A 21,582-nucleotide genomic window follows, 5' to 3' on the forward strand; every position below is an offset into this window, starting at 1 on the left:
ACTAATAAATATAGCCTTTAAATATTGCTTTTCATCTTCAAAAAATGCTTTAAAAATAATAAGGACCAGATTCTGCCCCATTAAAATAATGTGCCAGTTCAAGCTCAGAATAGGGATTTCAGATCTGAATCCCTCTTAAATGTGAAGGTGTTAATTAGAGGTAGGGGTGGCCGTACTGGGATAGACCAAAGGTCTGTTTAGCACAGTATTCTGTCTTGCGACTGTGGCCAGAACCAGGGCCCCAAAGGGGAATGAACAGTACAGGTAATTCTCAACCCATGTATCCCCAGTCACTCATTGCCAGCTTCTGGCAAATAAGAATACCATTCCTGCCCACCCTGGCCAATAGCCATGGCATTGATGGACTTGTCCTTCATGAATTTATCTAGTTATTTTAACCCTATTATAGTTGTGGTCTTCACAACATACTCTGGCAAGGAATTCCACAGGTTGACTGTGTGTTGCAAGAAAAAAAGCCCTCCTTTTGTTTGTTTTAAACCTGCTGCTTATTAATTTCATTTGGTGACTCTTAATTCTTGTGTTATGGGAGAAACTAAATAACTTTTCCTTAATTGCTTTCTCCACAGTAGTCTTGTATCTATAAACATCTATCATATGCTTAGTCATCTTTTTTCCAAGATGAAAAGTCTTAAGCTACATCTACACTTAAGAGAAAAGTCGGAAAAAGATACACAAATTGTGGTTTGCAATTTGTGTATTTTTTCCAAAAGAGGCTTTTCCAAAATTTGGCCCATCTATCCAAGGCCAAATTTCAAAAAAATCTCCTCTTTTGGACCATCCCTTATTCCTCTCACCGAGAGATATACAGGTGCGCCGAAAGAACATGACCACTTTTTCGGAAACTGTTCCGAAAAAGCAGACGCATTCCTTGGACATGGCAGAGCTTTTCTGGGATACAGTATCCCGAAAAAACTCTATAGTCTAGACATAGCCTTAGTCTTATTAATCTCGTCTCATATGGCAGCCATTCCATATCCCTAATAATTTGTCTTGCCCTTTTTTTGAACCTTTTCAAATTCTAATATAGCTTTTTTGAGATGAGGAACCACATCTGTACACTGTATTCAAGATGTGAGCGTACCATGGATTATGTAGAGATAATCTGTCTTGTTATCTATCCCTTTCTTAATGGTTCCCAACATTCTATTTGTTTTTTTAACTGCTGCTGCACATTGAGAAGATGTTTTCAGAGAATTATCCACAATGACTGCAAGATGTCTTTCTTGTGTGGTAACAGCTATTTTAGACCCCATCATTTTATATGTATAGCTGGAATTATGTTTTCCAATGTACATTACTTTGCATTTATCAACATTAAATTTAATCTTCCATTTTGTCACCCAGTTTTGAGAGATCCTTTCATAGCTCTTCACAGTCCACCTGTCTGTCTTTGTATCATCTGAAAATTTTGCCACATCACTCTTTATGCCTTTTTCCAGACCATTTATGCATATGTTGAATAGGACTGTTCCAAGAACAGACTCCTGGGAGACAACACTATTTACTTCTCTCTATTCTGAAAACTGACTATTTATTCCTAGCCTTTGTTTCCAATCTTTTAACCAGTTATCAGTACACGAGAGGACCTTCCCTCTTATGCCATGACAGCATTCTTTGCTTAAGAGCCTTTGGCGAGGGATCTTGTCACAGGGTTTCTGGAAATCTAAGTACATTATACCCACTGGATCCGCATTGTCCTCGTGCTTGTTGACCTCCCACCCTCAAAGAATTCTAGTTTAGTTAGGTGTAATTTCCCTTTTCATAAACCATGTTTACTCTCCTGCAACAAATTATGTTAATCTGACAATATAGTTCTTCTCTATAGCTTCAACCAGTTTGCCTGGTACTGCATCAGGCTTCTTAGCCTGCAATTGCTGGGATTACCTCAGACTCCCTTTTTAAAAGTTGGTGTCATATTAGCTATCTTCCAGTCATTTGATACAGAAGCTGATAGGTTACACACTGCAGTTAATACGTGAACAATTTCACATATGAGTTCCTTCAGAACTCTTGGGTGAATGCTATCTGGTCTTGGTGACTTATTACTGTTTAATTTATCAAATTGTTCCAAACCCTCCACTAAAGACACTTCAGTCTGGGACAGTTGCTCAAGATTTGTCATCTAAAAAGAATGGCTCAGCTCTGAGAATCTTCCTCACATCCTCAGCCATGAAGACTGATGCAAATAATTCATTTAGTTTCTCCATAAAAGCATTATCCTTGAAATGCTCCTTTAGCATCTCAATTGTCCAGTGGGTTTGCTTAGCAGGCATCCTGCTTCTGATGTACTTAAAAAATAAAATTTGTTATTACTTTTTGAGTCTTGGGCTGGCAGTTCTTCAAATTATTTTTGGCCTTCCTAATTATATTTTTACACTTCATTTACCAGAGTTTATGTACCTTTCTTTTTTCATCACTGGAATTTAACTTCCACTTTCTAAATGGTACTTTTTTGTCCTTTCGCTGCTTCTTTTACTTTGTTGTTTAGCCCATGATGGTACTTTTTTGGTTCTCCTTTTATATTCATTTAAGTTGAGCCTCTGTTATGGCATCTTTGAAAAATTTTCATGCAGCATGCGGGGATTTCATTTTTGGCACTGTACCTATTTTTGCGTAACTAATCTCATTTTTGTGTAGTCCCCCTTTCTGAAATTAAATGCTTCAGTGTTGGGCTGCTGTGGTGTTTTTCCCACCACAGGGATGTTAAATTTAATTATATTAGGGTTACTATTTCCAAGTAGTCCAGCATATTTACCTCTTGGACCAGATCCTGTGCTCCACTTAAAACTAAATCAAGAATTGCCTCTTCTCTTGTGAGTTCCAGAACCAGCTCCTCCAAGAATCAGTTTTTAAGCTGTCAAGAAACTTTCTCTTCATCCCATCCTGAGGTGACATGTACCCAGTCAATATGAGGCTAGTTAAAATCCTCCATTATTATTGAGTTTTTTATTTTAATAATCTTTCTAATCTCCCTGAGCTTTTCACAGTCACTCTTACCATCTGGTCAGTAATATTTCCTTACTAATTTATTCTTATTATTAGAACTAGAATTATAAATCCACATGTAACCACCTCCAGGCAGATTTGAACCTGGGACCTCTGGAGCTTAGTGTGGGAGCCTCTACAGCTTGATGCTAAAAGCCAGTGGGATCTCAGCTTAGGCTATAGAGCTCCCTTGTTCTTATTTCTGGCTGTAAGTGGTCTAAGTACCACTCCATGGGACAGTGAACCGCAGTAGGTGTGTGGGTTATGCATTTTTGTTTCCAATATAATGCCACTCTCCTACCAGCTTGACCTGTTCTATCCTTCTTATATATTTTGTACCCTGGTATTACAGTATCCTGTGGATTATCCTCATTCTACTAAGCTGCTGTGTTACTTGTTATATCAATATCCTCATTTAATGAGAGGCACTCTAATTCACCCATCTTCTTCTTTAGACTTCTAACATCAGTATAAAAGCACTCGAAAGACTTGTAACATTTTTAGCTGTCATGATTTAATTGAATGGGATTCTTTTTCATTTGACTGTTTTTGATCCTGCCTGTATTTTATCATTTTCCATCCTCTCCTTTCTAGGACACAAAGAACCTCCATTAATAAACCCTCCCCAGCACTTGTTTTAAAAACGGCTCTATGACCTTTTAAATTTTAAGTGCCAGCAATCTGGTTCCATTTTGGTTTAGGTGGAGTCAATCTTTCCTGTATAGGTTCACCCTTTCCCAAAAGTTTCCTCAGTTCCTAATAAATCTAAACCTCTCCTTCCTGCACTTCATCCACACATTGAGGCCATGCAGTTCTATCTGTGTAACTGGCCCAGCAGGTGAAACTGGAAGCATCTCAGAAAATGCTATCATGGAGATCCTGGACTTCAGTCTCTTACCAAGCAGCCTAAATTTGGCCTCCAGAAACTCTCTCCTATGTCATTGGTACATGTACCACAACCACTGGCTCCTCTTCAGCACTACACAAAAATGTATCGAAATATCTCAAGAGATTCACACACGGGCAGTTGGTGCAGCAGGGCTGGAGGAGGCAGGCCCCAAGCCCACCTATACCCCCGCCCCTTCTACAGAGGCTGCCCCCCCCCACCACCACCACCATGGGGAGGTGCTCCATGAGCCCCTGAGCACTTCCTTCCTTTTCAGGACACTCTATATGATATGTGGGGTGGGCAAAAGGCTCATAGGCCCTATGCTCTACACTTCTCCAGTGCTGATTGAACTTTCTCCTGGCCTGTTGTAGATAGCACATATTAATAAGACATACAGGTATGTCTACACCACAGCATTATTTCAGAATAATGTCAGTTATTCTGAAATAGCAAAAAGTGTATCTATACTACAAGCCTTTATTTTGAAATAATGTCAAGCTGGAGGAAGTCTTACTCTGACTCCTGGTAACCCTCATTTCATGATGAATAAGGGAAGTCAAAGGAAGAGTGTTCTGCCTTCGGCTTCCTGCTGTGCAGACGGCGCCAAAGCCAACTTAAGCTATTTCGACTTAAGCTATGCACTTGTCATAGCTGAAGTTGTGTAGCTTATTCTGACGTTGGCCTTGCTGCGTAGATGTTCCCACAGTGGGTGGAAAGAAATCCAGAATCTGGCTCAAAAGACTGCAGCGTCCTTTAGAGATAGCAGATATAAATAAATCCTCAGAAATCAAAACTAGTCTCAAATACTTTTTGAATATTTGAGAAAATTATTCTCTTTCTGCTCTGGAAGAACACATTAATTTTTTTGGACTGCTGTATGGATTGCACTAAATAGAGATATGTTAGTGATGACAACTTTCTACACTTCTTTTCATTGCTGTTTTTCTTTGAGGGATATATAGGTGGTCAGTTGAGAAGAATAATTGTTTCATTTTTCTTTTCAAATGGTTACTGATGTTTCTATTTTCCTCTTTCTCAGCTGAAAAATGTTTTTAGAAAAAATAGCAGATAGAATTCTGACTAATCACAAACTCATTCATACTCCTGTCTCACTTGAAGTTACTTAAAAATGCAACCAAATTGATGCTACAGGTTCTCTACAGCACAGCAGAATAACTCAATTCAGCATAACTAGAGGTGGTGGGACAAGAGAGTGAACACTCACAAACAAATATGAAAATTGAAAATTTGTTTCTTTTTTGCAGAGTTTAAAACTCACTAATGTTTTATTTTTTCTAAAATGTTCATGCAGTTTTAATGGAAATAATGAAACCATTATCATGAGACCATAGGAACGGCCATACTGAATCAAACCAATGCTCATTCTAGCCCAATAGCCTGTCATCTGAAAGTGGTCCTTTCCAGATGCTTCAGAGGGAATGAAAGAACAGGGCAATTATTGATTGCTCTAGCTCAAGCACGTCTGCACTTATGATCCAGGCAGAGAGGGCTCTTGGTAGGTGGCAGATAATCCTTAAACAGAGGTCAAAAGCATTAAATTGGAGGGTGCCATATTGTGAGGGTTCTGTGGTGGAAAAGTTCCCTTCAGGGAGGGATGTACGATGCATCAGATCTGGGCCTGGAAACCAAATAAAAAATAAAACCTTTATGGGCAGGATGCAGAAGACATGCCTTTCCTCTTTCCCCACCAGTGTTTGTGATGTTCCTCTCAGTATCATAGCCACACCAATACACTTTCACTCCAGCCCTCTTCTCTCACACACACGCCTTTCCTAATGTGGTTGCAGCTGTACGTGACAGTCTGTCATGAAGAGGAGATAGCATGGTTCCCTTGCATTAGCTGTAAGAAGGCACCTGCTCTGTGAGCAGGAGCCAGGGAGAAAGCCCAAATTCTAGTTACTGTGTCCCCTGTCTCCCCCAACTATTTTATGGTGGCCCATGTGACTCTAGGATAGAGAAGGTGAAGTTTGGAGATTCAAAGCATTTTCTAGTCTTAATCTATTTCTAGATCCCCTGTATTTCGTTTACATATTGTCCAGGTGTGGCATTTAGTCCTATATGGCGAGCCACCGGAAAGGCTATGCACCATCTATGCCTTCAAAAGAGGCTTGGGTGGGACCAAACTGAGACATAGTCCTTTTATTGGCCCTCCTCACACTGGATCAATAGGTCAGTTACATCCCATCTAACTTTCTGGATGACATGAGACTGAGGCTTTGTCTACACTGGCAACTGAGCAACAAACCTTTTGTCAGTCACAGACAGGTACTAGTGTATACAGTTCTTTGCCAGCAGGAATGCTCTCTTGTCGACAGGGCAAACACCGCTTGGAGGGAAGGAGGATTGGAAGTTTTTTGTCTACCAAAGTGCCAACAAACAGTGTTTACACTGCCTGAGTTTTAGCCACACTGCTGTGTTGACACTACTGTGACTAAAAGCTGTGTAGTGTAGACATACCCTCAGACACACACAGCCTCTCTCTCCTTGTTAGCTAGCTTCACTGCCCATTGACACTTGTAACACTGCATGCAGATCCTTTTTCTTTAATTTTAGATTGTGTCACTGACTCTTCATGAAAGGCTTTTCATTAATGCAAGCGAATATTAATGAAAGATGAATGGCAGTGCCAATGTGAGTCCTTCTTATAGAGAGAAGTACAGGCAGTCCCCAGGTTACATCAGTCCGACTTAAGTCGGATCCCTAGTTATGAACGGGGGGGCCCCGCTAATGCGGGGTGCCTCCCCCATTGTCGCTGCCTCCGGCGGCACGGGGGGAGCGTCCCCCCAGCAGACCAGGGAGACGCGGAGCTAGCGCCCCCCCAGCAGACTAGGAAGACACGGAGCTAGCGCCCCCCCCCCCCCCAGCAGACCAGGGAGATGCGGAGCGGCTTTTCTTGCCGCGGAGGACGCGGGCAGCGGGACCGCCGAAACGCGCCGTGGTCCCGCCGCCCGTGTCCTCTGCGGCGAGGAAAGCCGCTCCGTGTCTTCCTGGTCTGCTGGGGGCGGGGCGCAACTAGTGCACCTCCCACCCGGCAGACCAGGCTTTTCTCGCCGACGCCTGGGGTAGAGCAGCTGGGGGGCTGCCGGGTTGGTCCCACAGCGCCGAGGTGCGGCGCTACTGGACCAACCCAGGAGCACTCCAGCTGCTCTGCCCCAGGCATCCTCAAGTCAACCGCTGCTGAAACTGACCAGCGGCTGACTACAGGAAGCCCGAGGCAGAGCTGCTCTGCCCCAGCTTCCTGGAATCAGCCGCTGATCAGTTTCAGCAGCGGCTGACTTGGGCACACCTGGGGTAGAGCAGCTGGGGTGCTGCCGGGTTGGTCCAGTAGCGCCGAGGAGCGTTGCTGCGGGACCAACCCAGCAGCACCCCAGCTGCTCTGTCCCAGGCGTGTCCGATTCAGTCGTTGCTGGTCAGTTTCAACAGCGGCTGAATCTGGACGCCAGTTCCGACTTACATACAAATTCAACTTAAGAACAAACCTACGGTCCCTATCTTGAACGTAACCCGGGGACTGCCTGTAGTGCAATCCAATGACTGCTGTAAGAGCTTATTTTGATTAGCGATCAAATCAAGGAGATGCTTGTAATTATAATTTGCCACCATTGGTGGGAAAGAGGTAGAGTTGATTGTTAAATTCTTACACTACGTCTACACTGTCCCCGCTTTGCGCAAAAAATATGCAAATGAGGTGAAGCGTTGAATATTGCCACGCCTCATTTGCATAATTAACTAGGTTCCATTTTTGCACAAGAGCTGTTCTTCCACCTTTTTTCAGGAAGAACGGCTCTTATGCAAAAGCTACTTGTGCAAAAATGGAGCCTAATTAATTATGCAAATGAGACGCAGTGATATTTCATTCTTTGCCTCATTTGAATATTTTTGGCGCAAAACGGAGGCAGTGTAGACATAGCCCTAATGTTATTGCTGTCATGTGGGGCTCCTGGAAGGAAGGATTCCTGTAGTGATAAGAGGGGACAGTAATTTCAAAACACCAGATGCTAAGTGCTAGTGGCAACCATGGCCTATAGTCACTGGTCCCTGTAAGCTGGGAGTTTGTGTGGCCACTCAGGAGAGATTCACATGCCACCCCGCTCTGTAGCAGAGCACCCACAGCTGGGATTTTTGTTTCTGTTGGCTGTGCATATTCACCCATGCAACTGTGCACATAAACATTAATTCTCCACATGGATGGAAAAAATTGCACAGGGATGGAAGAGATTAGCGGGGACACTGATTTGCTCTGGAATCTGATAAGGGATGGAGCTTTTCACAGCTGAATTGTTTACCTGCCAGTTGGAATGCAGCAGGGTCTTCCCCTAAATCCAAAGCTGGGAAATGTGCTGCCTCCCTCAATGGTTTCCGAACATCTGGACCCCACATCACGCCCCATCTCCCCTCGATGCCTCCACTGACCTCAACCAAGGTTCCATTGCCCCTACACCGGAACCCCACACCAAGCCCCTGTGCAACCAGATCTCCCATTAAGCCACCCACACCCTAGCTGCCCCACACCCGGATCCCCCCACAATAACCCCTCCCCACTTGGCTCATGCTGGGCTGAGCCTGCTCACCCACACCTGGCAGGCCTGGCAGAGAGGAGTAGATCCTTACACTGTGTTAGGATCAGGTGCAGCCTCACTGCCGAGTTCCTGTAAGGCCAATCAGGGCCTGGGGGTGGGGGAGCTGCGTGAAGCTTCCTTCACCCTGCTTGGGCCCTGTGAGGAGCACGCTTCCCTGCTCCCAGCTCTGATTGGCCTGGGGGTGAGGGAGCATGCCAAGCCTCTTCCAGGGCATGAGTACCTAATGGGAAGGGGGGCAAAAGGGTCCCCTCACCCCCAGACCAGTCATGGTCTGGGGTGGGGTAGATTGGTCTGGGGGTGGGGTAGCCCCACCCTTTCCCATTTAAGCTCCACCCCTTCCTATTTAGGCTCTGCCCCTTCCGGGGTGGCCCGGGGCTACTTCAAAAATTTTTGAAGTGGCCCCCCGGCAAAAATTATTGTCCACCCCAACCTAGGATCACCAAATTTAGTATGCAGCTTCCTTTTATCATAACAAAGGAATGTGATTGTTTTGCATCAAACAGAAAGGGAGGGGTGTGATAGAAGGGACAGTTATACTCATGAGTGAAAACAGGGGGCAGCAAGAGCCACAGCCCCATGGAGCAGCTCATGGCCCTGAGTAACCATGTTGTGGGCCCCTCTCCCCACTACCTCTCAGGCCAGCCCTGGGGAGAAGTCTATGCAGGTCCTTCCCTCCCACCCCAAGCTGGCCCCACGGAGAAGTTAGTAGATGGGCCACATGACCTCCACTGCGCCTGGGCCAGCCCCAGCCCCAGGCAACACCAGGTAAGTCTTCTAGCCTCCATTATAAAATAGATTCCAAGGCCAGAAGGAACCACTGTAATCATGTGTTTGACCTCCTGTATAGCCCAAAATAATTCTTAGAGTAGAGGTCCTGCCTATGTCACAATCACTGGATGACAGGCCTATAGGTTAGATAGTTATGTGTGTAGACTGCTGCTTTTAAATTCTTTTGTTTCCATGTTCTTTTTTTTTACTGTGAGAATAAGGAATACTGTGCTTTGAAGAAGGCTGTTTGGACACTGTATTTACCAATGGTTACAGACTCCTCAAGGGAAGGACTACAGATGCCGGACCCAGTAGCTCAACTATGTAAGCATGGTTGATAGACAGGGTGTCAAGGTCCCGAGCTTTGGCTAAGAGTGGGAGAACTGTGACCTGACATTCCCATCCAGGAGAAGTAAAGGACTGAGTCTGGACGCCTGAAGGCATGTGCTCAAAGAACAGACAGGACCGAAGGCAGCTACTCCTGCAACTGTGGCAGAGCGTTGCAATTCCTTTTACCTTGGTCAGTGCAGTTATAATGGGTTTTGTATTTTCTGCATTTTTTCAGACTCTGTGGTTTGACCTGCACCAGAGACTGTCAGACAGCGAAAGCACAGCTTGCACAGTGAGTATGCACACATGGGCTCTGTCCCTATAAAGATGAAAGCCTGTGTTTGCATATGCAAACGTGAATGCATACATTTCCCCACAGCCAGGCTCACAATCCCTTTTGGTTCATTTTCTGCAGACAAATATTATATGTGCTGTGGCAATGCCTAGTGGTTCCCAATGGGATCTGCATGCCACTGTGGTAAGTGCTGTACAAACACACAGTAAGAAGCATCTAATTCCAAACTGAAAAGAACTTGAACAAGCCTTTCTCCTTTGAAGTGTGTCCAGGATGTGAATGACACTGCTACTACTGGTTTACACCCCTGTGCACAGAAAAATGACATTGAAGATGATTTTTCTCCTTATCTTTCTTTCCTCATAATTACAAGTGGAGCCCAGAATCCAATTATCCCTTAATGGCAGGCAGTCCTTCATATGGATTTGAAAAGGCCTTTCTCCTTCCCCGGAGGCTCTTGCACTCGTTTTTCTATTGTCAGAAGAGTTTGATGTAAGTAGGAGGGTGCATTGATCACAGTTATACTAATTAAAACAGAAATATGAAGTGGAAACTGCCTCTCTCTCAGCTGTTTCTTGGAATCCCATAAGCCCTCAGAATAGATCTATTGTACTTGCTATCTTAGCCATGATTTTAAAAGCAGGCTCTGTCTTAGAGGCATTTTGAATGCACCATCCATATCAGTGTCCCTGTAGCTGGGGACAGAATGACACAGAAATTAATTTTATTTTTTGTTATATGGTTAGTTTATCATCCAGATTCATATTTCTAAGGGAATAAATATTAAATTAAATTGACAGCCATCTTTGTTAGCTCCACATTTGAAATCCCAACCCATATTTTACTCTTATTTTATATTGGTATTACAGCAGAACTTTTGGGGCAGAAAATAAATTTTGTTCTGTATTTGTATTGCACTTAGCATAGCGGCATCCTGGACCACAACTGGAGCATCAAGTGATAATAGGAACTTGGGGCTTGTCTACACCAAGGATTGATTGCAATAACTATTGCAGAATAGATTCTTGCATGGGTGCTATGGGTGTTAGATAGTGGGTAATAGAACAGTTGACTAACTGCATGAATTCTTAGTGGTTAGTCAACTATTCTATAGTCCCCCGGGGCAGGGCTGGCAACCAGTGCAATCCAGCTCAACCCCCAGGGAGCCCTCTGCCACCCCACGCAGGTGCCTCTGTATCAAAGGCAGCAGCATGGGGATGCTTTTAAACCGACTCCCCCCAGCACCGGCTCCTTCTTCCCCCCATTGCTGCCTCTAATACAGAGGCAGAAAGTAGGGAGGAAATGCAAGTAGTGGAGAAGATTAACCAACAAGCCTAGGTTTATCGGTTAATTGTCTACTTGACTACTCGTTCAGATCACTAATGGGAACTCTTATTCTTGAAAATACATCCATGTGGGAAGTAATTCCAGAATAGCCATAAGCATTTTAAATTTAAACCCTTACCTTTTTCCAAAATAGCTCCTCTCTGAAGACAAGCCCTTGTTACCCTGAGGACAAGGGCAGACTGTTACAGCAATTACAATGAACGTAAAATTCCCTCAGATGGAGATGTGCTAATTAATGAGGTCTCAGACCTGAAGGTTGCATGCAACTAACTGGAACTGAAGCGGCATTTCAAAGAAACTAATGCATTAAAAACTATTATGTGTTGATGTGTTTTACATAGGAGCTGTTAATATTGCTGGGGTAATGCCTGACAGTCTTTGGACCCCCAGTCTTGTTTACAGAACATTATAAAGCAATGCATTGAGGTTGTAAGTGTGAAACAATTGCAGTGAGCTATTTAGGAGAAAAGGGAGCAGTCCAAGAGCAGAGTCATAATAAAACACAGGTTAAAATAATCAACGTGACACTGAGTCAGTTGGGGTATGTCTACACTACAGCACTAATTCGAACTAACTTAATTCGAATTAGTTAATTCAAACTAAGCTAATTCGAATTAGTGCATCTAGACCTAAAAACTAATTCGAATTAGCGTTTTGCTAATTCGAACTAACATGTCCACAGTGAGTGGACCCCGAACCGAAGTTAAGGCTGGCTGGAACCAGTGCCAGCAAGGCATCAGGTTAGGACTTAGAGTATGGAGTTGCTGCCTCAGGCTAGCCGCGGGCTGTGCTTAAAGGGACCCGACCCCCACCCCGGACAGACAGTTCTCAGGGTTCCCCACTTGCTTGTCCACTTCGATGAGGGACAGCAAAGCAGTCCTGTCTTGGAGTGTCCTGAGTGCCCTCACTCGGCACATCAGAGCACTCAGCCATCAGCCCAGCTGCACTTGCGGCAGGCTGCCATCCGGGGGGGGTCAATCGGGGGGCTGTCAGGATCCAGGAGGCCCTACAGGAGAGTTTCCACCCTGAGGAGCCCGCAGAGCCACCCCAGTCCTCCCCATCGGGGGCTTGTGCCCCATTCCTCCCTCACCTCCTTCCATTTACCCCTCCCTAGCCCCCCTTCCTGATGTAAAAAATAAAGGACACGTGTGTTCAAAAAGAGAAACTCTCTTTATTTAACAAAACTAGGGGGGGGGAGGGATTAACCTCTGGGGAGACTGGGAAAAGGAAGTGGGAGAGGAGAAGAGAGAAGGTGGGAGACAGGAGGGGGAAGCCTGGGAGGAGGGAGCTGGAAGGGGGAAGCCAGGGGAAGTATAAAACTATGATACGCTATATCTTCAGTACAGTGTACAGACGTGGTCTCCTCACCTCAAAAAAGATATTTTGGCCTTGGAAAGGGTTCAGAAAATGATTAGGGGTTTGGAACAGGTCCAATATGAAGAGAGGCTAAAGAGACTGGGACATTTCAGCTTAGAAAAAAGGAGACTGAGGGGGGATCATTAGAGATATATAAAATCATGAGTGGTGTGGAGAGGGTGCATAAAGAAAAGTTCTTCAATAGTTCCCATAATATAAGGACTAGAGAACACCAAATGCAATGAATGGGTAGCAGGATTCAAACTAATAAAAGAAAGTTCTTCTTCACAAAGCAAATAGTCAACCTGTGGAACTCCTTGTTGCAGGAGGCTGTGAAGGCTAGAACTAGAACAGAGTTTAAAGAGAAGTTAGATAAAGTCATGGAGGTTGGGTCCATGGAGTGCTATTAGCCAGGGGGTAGAAATGGTTCCCCTAGCCTCTGTTTGTGGAAGGCTGGAGATGGATGGCACAAGACAAATGGCTTGGTCATTGTCTTCGGTCCATCCCCTCTGGGGTAGCTGGTGTTGGCCGCTGTCGGCAGACAGGCTACTGGGCTAGATGGACCTTTGGTCTGACCCAGTATCGCCATTCTTATGTTCTAAGCTCAGGGCTCAGGGCCGGGGGTCCCACTGAACCAACTTGATTTTCATGCAGACCTACTCCAGGGTTTGAATGTGGCCTTTGGTGGCCAGGCTGGCAGCTATCCTGCCCTAGACAGCCACTTTCCTGTGCCTAATGCAGAGATTGTGGACGTTGGAGGCCTCCCCCCCCAAACCTGGATGAAGTCCACGATCTCCGCACTAGACCACGATCTCCGCACCCGCCTCTTGCAGCCCCCAAGAGCTGTCAGCCTGGTCCTGGGAAGAGGCGGAAGGCTGGGTGGCAGCGGGTGGCTGGCTCATGCCGTGCCAGGTGCAGGGTCTGCTGGCTGGGTGCTGGCAGGCTTGCACCTGGCACGGGCACCGTAGCCAGACTGTGGCCTTTTAAGGGCTCCGGGGCCGGGAGGGGGGCAGAAGAGTTTCCCTGGCTTGGCCCAGAGTGGCCACCAGGGCAACCTGAGAAGGGTTAGCCTCCAACTAGTTCGAATTAAGTGGCTACACAGCCCTTAATTCGAACTATTTAATTCGAACTAGGCGTTAGTCCTCCTAGAATGAGGTTTACCTACTTCGAATTAAGCGCTCCGCTAGTTCGAATGAAGTTCGAACTAGTGGTTTGCCTGTGTAGCGCCTATGAAAGTTAATTTGAACTAACGGCTGTTAGTTCGAATTAACTTTGTAGTGTAGACATACCCTAAGTCACATTGCTGAATGAATCTTGGAACACTGGTCATTTTGTGTCCATGGTGGTTATTTTGTGGCAATAGGGTGACAAAAGTGTCACACAACAACCAGCAGAATACAGGAATGTCAGAAAGGCACTTCGCTCAGGAAGAAAAAGAGAGCGCCTCAGGCTACGGCAAAGCACTGCTATTGGATCTGGAAGTTTTCCAAAGGGGCTTGTCATAAAGGACATTGGCACTGCATGACCCAGATGAATGGAGACAGGCATAGACGTGACCTAGTGATGTTCCCTATTGGACTGAAACAATCCCCAGTGGATAGAGAAGTGGAAATGTAAAAGCAGGAGGAAACACCTGCCTCCCTGAAGCAAAGCTGAGTCCCTGACGTCCTCAGAAAAACACCTTGGGTCTTTGTTCCCAAAAGGACACCCATACAGGGAAGCCACACAGCAGCTTTGTGTATGCTGGACTTGACTTCCCTCATTTTGAAGGATTCAGAAATCCTTCTCCAGGCAAGCCAGCAGGTGATTTTCCTTGGTGACCATTCACACTTAAACCTCCTGCAGCTGGCACCAGTGAATGCCCATCACATGTAATTTGACCATTGGGTCATTAGACACTGGGCACAGAATAATGAGCCAATGTGTCTTCACCCAGTTTTCTGGAAATATCTGCACTTTGGGATTTTGGCTGAAGGCTTGAAATGCTGGGTACCGAGGATGCTGTATTGCTGCAGGAGAATCAGCAGCATCTGATCCTGCATTAAATGAACACAGCATTAATTATGGGGCTGCCACGTTAACCAACAAACCTGCCTCTGCCAAAGCAGCAGAGGAGCAATCATCTCTTAGTTGGTTGGCTGTAGTTCCCATCTGGAAATGTACAAATTATCAAACTACATTATGACCAGTTAATATGAGCATAGGGAGCTGAAGCAGAAACTGAGAGGTTCTAATTCCCATTCTGGCACAGTCTTGCCTGTGTCTTTGGTCACTTCAGTTATGTCTGCACTTCAGTTATGTTATAGCTACTCCACGTCTTTTGAGTGTGCCCATTATTTTGAAATATATCAGGCTCGGTATTCCAACGTCCCTGTCTATGAAGAGTAAGCGACATTTCAGAATTGTTATTTATTTCAAAATAAGGGCTGTGTAGACAGCGCCAAATTTCAAAATAAGATTGGAATAAGACACGCAATTTATGTAGCTCTAATTGCATATCTTATTTCAACCTATGGTGCAGTGTAGATGCATCCTTCTTGTCACTGCTCCTTGTCTTGGTTTCCCTGTCTGTGAAATGGAGATAACAGTGCTTGCTTACAGAGGTATGATAAAGATTGGTTGGTTAATATTTCTAAAGCACTGTTATTTCTTATTTTGTGCTTTGCCCTTCTCTGTTCTCTTAGCTCCCAAATGCAGAACTGACTGTTGCTGCTTATGCTGAGAAATACTAAAATGCTGAAAATTGCACACCCTGTGAATAGGTATAAATAGATTTTTTTCACAGGAGGATATTTTGCATTTGTCTATTTATGACAGGGAACTTGAAGGCAGGACAGATCTGTTGAGGTAGGAGGCACTAACATGTGTTCTTGCTTGTCTTTTACCAGTCTATTAAAAAAAAAACAATAGCCCTCAATGCATATATTGTACAGGCCAAACCCAGCCACTGAGGTCACTGTTTTTATTTTGGGAGTTGCTTGTGTAAAGTCTCATCCATTATTACACAGACTCCAACCCCTTGTTTACTGAGAAGGGGGAACTGGGAAGCACCAGGCATGCTTGATGTAGCAAGAGCTCCTGCACCCCATCAGAATGGTTTAGACCTGAACACAGTATGGAAACCAGCTTGGTCTCTGTGGCTGACAGTGTCTGGGCAAGGCATCCTAATGAGATCCTCGACAACTTTTAAGTGCAATCATTAAATACCACTGAGCATGGGATTTTACCTGTTTACCTGTAGGCAAGATGAAGCTCTCTGTGAGGCTCTCCGGGGTATATCGAATACTGGCTATTCCCTACCTCCCTCCACTGCAACCCTATACTCTCACATGCAGTTAAACACCCCAAGCCAAATTCTACTCTCATGAATTGGGATTGCAGAGTAACTCCTTGACTCCCATTTCATTCCACTGGACTTATGTCAAGGTAGCTCACAGTAGAATCAGGCCATGCCTCAGAGAGTTCACGCCTCAAGAAATGCACATGCCTAGATGTACAAGAGATGTACAAGTTAGCAACATGTGCCTTCACCGAGTGTCTTTTCTTGGCTCTGAATTGTGAAAAATAAGGCTAAATAATCACACCCAAAAGACTGAGAGTGCATTAAGTGTGACTTCCAATTCCACAGCTAAAAACCAGCGCTCACTGAAAATCGCAAAGCCAATTATCCATAGCAACGCTCTGCCTCTGGCAAATTAGCACTGAGAGCAAGATACTCAAAAGTGACTAATCATCTTGGGTGAGATTCTGTGGCTTGCAGTGTGCCAGAGGTCAGACCAGAGATCATAATGGTCCCTTCTGATGTTCAAGTCTATTAGGGTATGTCTACACTACTGCCCTCGTTCGAACTAGGGTGGTTAATGTAGGCAACCGGAGTTGCAAATGAAGCCCAGGATTTGAATTTCCCAGGCTTCATTTACATATTGCCGGGCACCGCCATTTTTATATGTCCACTAGTTCGGACTCCGTGCCCGCAGCTACACGCGGCTCGAACTAGGTAGTTCGGATTAGGCTTCCTATTCCGAACTACCGTTACTCCGCATGGAATGAGGTGTACCAGTAGTTCGGAATAGGAAGCCTAATCCTATATTCAAAATATAGCGCTATTTTGTGCCATCCCTTATCCCTTGCACAACGAGGTTTACCAGGATTGTGAAATAGCGTGCGTTATTTCAAAAAATCTTTTGAAATAATGGGTGGCTTGTGTAGACACAGGGTAGCTATTTCAGGAAACCTCTGGTATCTCGAAATAGCTGTACAGTATAGACATACCTTTAGTGTTGTTTTGGCATTGGAGGCACGTTTGAGGGGACCTGATTTTCAGAAAATGCTAAGCACCTGCTTTCTGAAAACTTTCACCTGGAACAGTCTACTTCTTTAGAGTAGGGAAAGGGACAGTAACACACTGCTTTCATACACACAGAAAAATGAATAAATCACTGGCTTATGCTTATGAGAATGTTTCAGGAAGCTAATAGTGACTAAAATTAGGGGACTATTGTGTCCAAGAAAAGGTTAGTGAGTTGCTTCTGTTTATCCTGCTTTATATTACACAAGAATTAAGGAGCACAGTGAAATTATTAGAGGGCAGCAAGATTAAATGCACATAAAATGAAATAATTAGTTACACAATTGTGGAACTCACTGCTGCAGGATGTTGTTTAGGTGCAAATGACTTAGTTTGAAAAGAGAAATAGTCATCAGGATAAGATTAGCTGTCAAAACTTACTATGTACAGTATGGATATACATTTGTCAGTAGCTGGTGTCAGGAACAATTTTACCCTGTGGTAAATAGTACTGAAAAATACATTATGGGATATTTTATTGAGAGGGCTGCTTTACGTGGCATGAGCTGCTCTTGGAGACAGGATACCAGAGTTGGACCTTAATTATTTTCAGTTATGTCAATTCCTATTGTCATATGAAGTGTGTGAAGAGGCAAAATGTCTGGGAAAATGGCTTTTTGTATTCTTCTTTGCTCATTTCATTGGTGGTGATGCTGTTTGTTTTAAGGAGCAAAACAGATTACTCATGAGAGACTTCACTTTTAATGAAATGGTACAACTGATTATTAATAACAAATGAAATATGAAAATTGAATGGCTAAAATCTCATTTCCATTCTAGAGAACAGCACTTTAGCTTCCTTTCTATCCTGTGTCTGCATCCCATTGCTATCTAGGGACAAAAGGGATGTGTCTAAACTACATGGCTCCATCGGCGGAGCCATGTAGATTAGGCAGGATGGCAAAGGGAAGTGAAGTGGCTATTTAAATAATCGCCGCTTCATTTAAATCAAAATGGCTTCCGCGCTGTGCCGATCAGCCATTTCACAAGGCATAAAGGATCTGATGACAAAGGGTTCTGGGGTCGGCAGATCTCCATCTAGACTAGCGTGCTATGCCGACAATCGACTGATCGGCACAGCGTGGCGGCCATTTTGATTTAAATGAAGCGGCAATTATTTAAATCACAGCTTCATTTCCCTTTGTTGTCCTGCCTCATCTACATGGCTCTGTCAGCAGAGCCATGTGGTCTAGACACACCCTTAGAGATTAACAGATTTATTAGGGTGTACGTTTTTGTGGGTAAAATCGACTTCATCAGATGAATTGGAATGGAAATTACAGGGTATGTATATAAAAGTACAACAAACGAAAGAACAATTTATACCTTCAAGTCATGGCCTCTCAGTATGCCAACATTTTTATGCCCGACCAAGAACAATGTTTCCTCAGTTCCTGTCCCCTAGCATTCCTTTTCTAATTGTGCTACATTGATGACAGATTCATCATATGGACCCACCAGAAGGAGGACCTTGAAGAATTCCACCAGGATTTCAATAATTTCCACCCTGCTATCAACCTCAGCCTGGACTAATCCCCACAAGAGATTCACTTCCTGGGCACTACAGTACAAAGAAATGATGATCACATAAACGTCACCCTATACCGGAAACCTACTGACTTCTATTCTTACCAACATGCCTCTAGCTTCCATCTAGTACACATCACACAATTCACTGTCTATAGCTGAGCCCTAAGATACAACTGGATTTGCTCAGACATCCCTCAGTATGTGTGCATACTGTGGGGCCATGTACATACCCACAGCAGTGGTGCTGACTTGAAGGTATAAATTGTTCTTAGTTTTGTTGTAGTTTTATGTACATACAGACCCCTACAAGATTTTTATCAAGCATTCTTAAAACTTAACTTCCCTCCTGAGGAAGTGAAAAAACAGATCAACAGAGCCAGACAAGTCCCCAGAAGTCACCTACTTCAGGACAGGTCCAACAAGGAAAATAACTGAACACCCCTGGTCATCACCTACAGCCCCCAGCTTAAGCCCCTCCATCACATCCTTGACAATCTACAACCTACCTTGGAAAACAATCCCTCACTCTCACAGACCTTGGGAGACAGGCCTCATCTACAGATACCCCGCCCCGCCAACTTGAAGCAAATGCTCTCGAACACCACACATCACACTACAGAAACACTTACCCAGGAATCTTTCCCTGCAACAAGCTCTGTTGCCAGATCTGAACACATATCTATACAAGTGACATCATCACAGGACCTAACCACATAAGCCACCACATTAGGGGATCACCCACCTGAAAGTCCACTAATGTGATATATTCCATCAAGTGCCAGCAATGCCCCTCTGCCACGTATATTTGCCAGATCAGACAGTGTCTGCACCAAAGGATAAATAGACACCAATCAGACATCAAGAATGGAAACACACATACATCAGTAGGAGAACACTTAAACCTCCCTGGATATTCAGTAATGGATTTAAAAGTAGTTCTCTGTCCACAAAAATAACTTCAAAACTCAATTACAAAGGGAAACAGCTGAACACCAATTCATTTGCAAATTCAAAATACAATCACATTAGGCCTGGTTAATCCACTTCAAAGGCAATTTCCCCTCTCTTGCTATTCGCATCTCCCCATCAGCTGCTGTGAATGAGCCACATCTACATTTATTTGATTAGTCTCATTAACACTGGTCTTACACTTGATAAGTCACTTCTTTCTTTTGTTGTTCTTTAATATATATGTATGTGTGTGTATACACACACACACACACACACACCCCTCTGTAATTTCTACTCCAATTCATCTGCTGAAGTGTGTTTTACCCACAAGAGCTGATGCACTAATAAATCTGCTAGTTTCTAAGGGTATGTCTAGACTACATGGCTCCGTCAACGGAGCCATGTAGATGAGTTTACTAGACATAGGAAAATGAAGCTGTGATTTAAATAATCACCGATTCATTTACATCAAAATGGCCGCCGCGCTATGACGATCAGCTGTTTGGCGGCACAGTAGAGCGGTCTGGACGCACCACGGTCAACAAGGGAAGCCTAGTAAACTCATCTACATGGCTCTGTCGATGGAGCCATGTAGTCTAGACATACCCTAAGGTGCCACTGGACTTGTTTTTGCAGATACAGACTAGCATGGCTACCCCCTGAGACTTTTCACCTAGTAATCTGGTGAGGCCATGATGTGCTGCCATGCATGGAACCTCAGCAAAGTAATGAGACGTTAACTACAGTAACTGCAGACCCCTCATGTCTGCATGTGATTTCTGAACAGGAGACAAAACTTTCCTATCTTGGACAAGGCATCCCTTTTATTATCTGATTTTATCTTCTCATCCTAATGTGTAGGCAGAGTGACTTAGTCAAGGTATTATGGACCAGCTCTGCAGAGTGGAGCTGAATTCTCTGCCCAGCCCTAAGGACTTTAAACCATCCGTAACCCATCTACAAATACAAGTGGAAACATCCCACTGAGCTGATTTAATTGGAACAACATCAAATTCCCAGAGTCCAGACCCCAGTCCATCGTGAGAGTTTAAGGACCATATTTTTACCCCTCCCCCCCCCCCTTTTAGATCAAAAGCGCCCTTAATAATGTTAGGAATTATTAAGAAAGGGATAGAAAATAAGACACAGAATATCTTACTGCCCCTGTATAAAACTATGGTACACCCACATCTTGAGTACTGTGTACAGATGTGGTCTCACCTCAAAAAAGATATTTTGGCCTTGGAAAGGGTTCGGAGAAGGGCAACTACAATGATTAGGGGTTTGGAACAGGTCCCATATGAAGAGAGGTTAAAGCGACTGAGACTTTTCAGTTTGGAAAAGAGGAGACTGAGGGAGGATATGATAGAGGTATATAAAATCATGAGTGGTGTGGAGAGGGTGAATAAAGAAAAGTTCTTCATTAGTTCCCATACTATAAGGACTAGAGGACACCAAATGAAATTAATGGGTATCAGGTTTTAAACTAACAAGCAAAAGTTCTTCTTCCCATAACGCATAGTCAACCTGTGGAACTCCTTGCCAGAGGAGGCTGTGAAGGCTAGAACTATAACCAAGTTTAAAGAGAAGCTAGATAAATTCATGGAGGTTAGGTCCATAAAAGGGGGTAGGAATGGTGTCCCTGGCCTGTTTGTCAGAGGTTGGAGATGGATGGCAGGAGACAAATCACTTGATCATTGTCTTCAGTCCACCTCCTCCATGGCACTTGGCACTGGCCACTGTCGGCAGATCGGCTACTGGGCTAGATGGACCTTTGGTCTGACCCTGTACGGCTATTCTTATGTTCAAACCTTCCACAGAGGGAGATATCCTCCTCTTATTTCTCAGTGGCATTACACCAGGGATAAATTTGGTCTCAAGTCTATCATTAAGCACCACAGTGCGAAGGTAGCAAAATGTATGACAAGAAGTAATCTCTACCTGCAATGTAACTGGTATTCACTGCAGTAAATTATATCAAAATTCACTGTCTTTTGTTCCATGTTCCCTTCCACCACACATGCCTGAAACAGATTGCCTATCTAATTAGATTTGATAGGCACTATGCAAAAATATTGTTGCCAGAGTTTAGCCTGTCCCTTGATGTTCTCATTCACAAATAGTTAATGACATTACAAAAAGGTATTCATGAGATGTTCAC

General features: G+C 44.2%; 1 protein-coding gene across 1 annotated transcript in view; it reads left to right on the plus strand.

Moving 5' to 3' along the window:
• Positions 1-21,582, plus strand: part of NECAB2 (N-terminal EF-hand calcium binding protein 2) — a 386,434-nt gene that overhangs the window by 338,636 nt on the left and 26,216 nt on the right. Inside the window, exon 9 of the mRNA XM_006133911.5 lies at positions 9,830-9,886. Coding sequence (XP_006133973.1) covers positions 9,830-9,886 — 57 coding nt within the window. The remainder of the gene's footprint in view (positions 1-9,829; positions 9,887-21,582) is intronic.

This window comes from Pelodiscus sinensis, chromosome 12 (assembly GCF_052426305.1).
Source record: "Pelodiscus sinensis isolate ZL-2025 chromosome 12, ASM5242630v1, whole genome shotgun sequence".
Taxonomy (NCBI): domain Eukaryota; kingdom Metazoa; phylum Chordata; order Testudines; family Trionychidae; genus Pelodiscus; species Pelodiscus sinensis.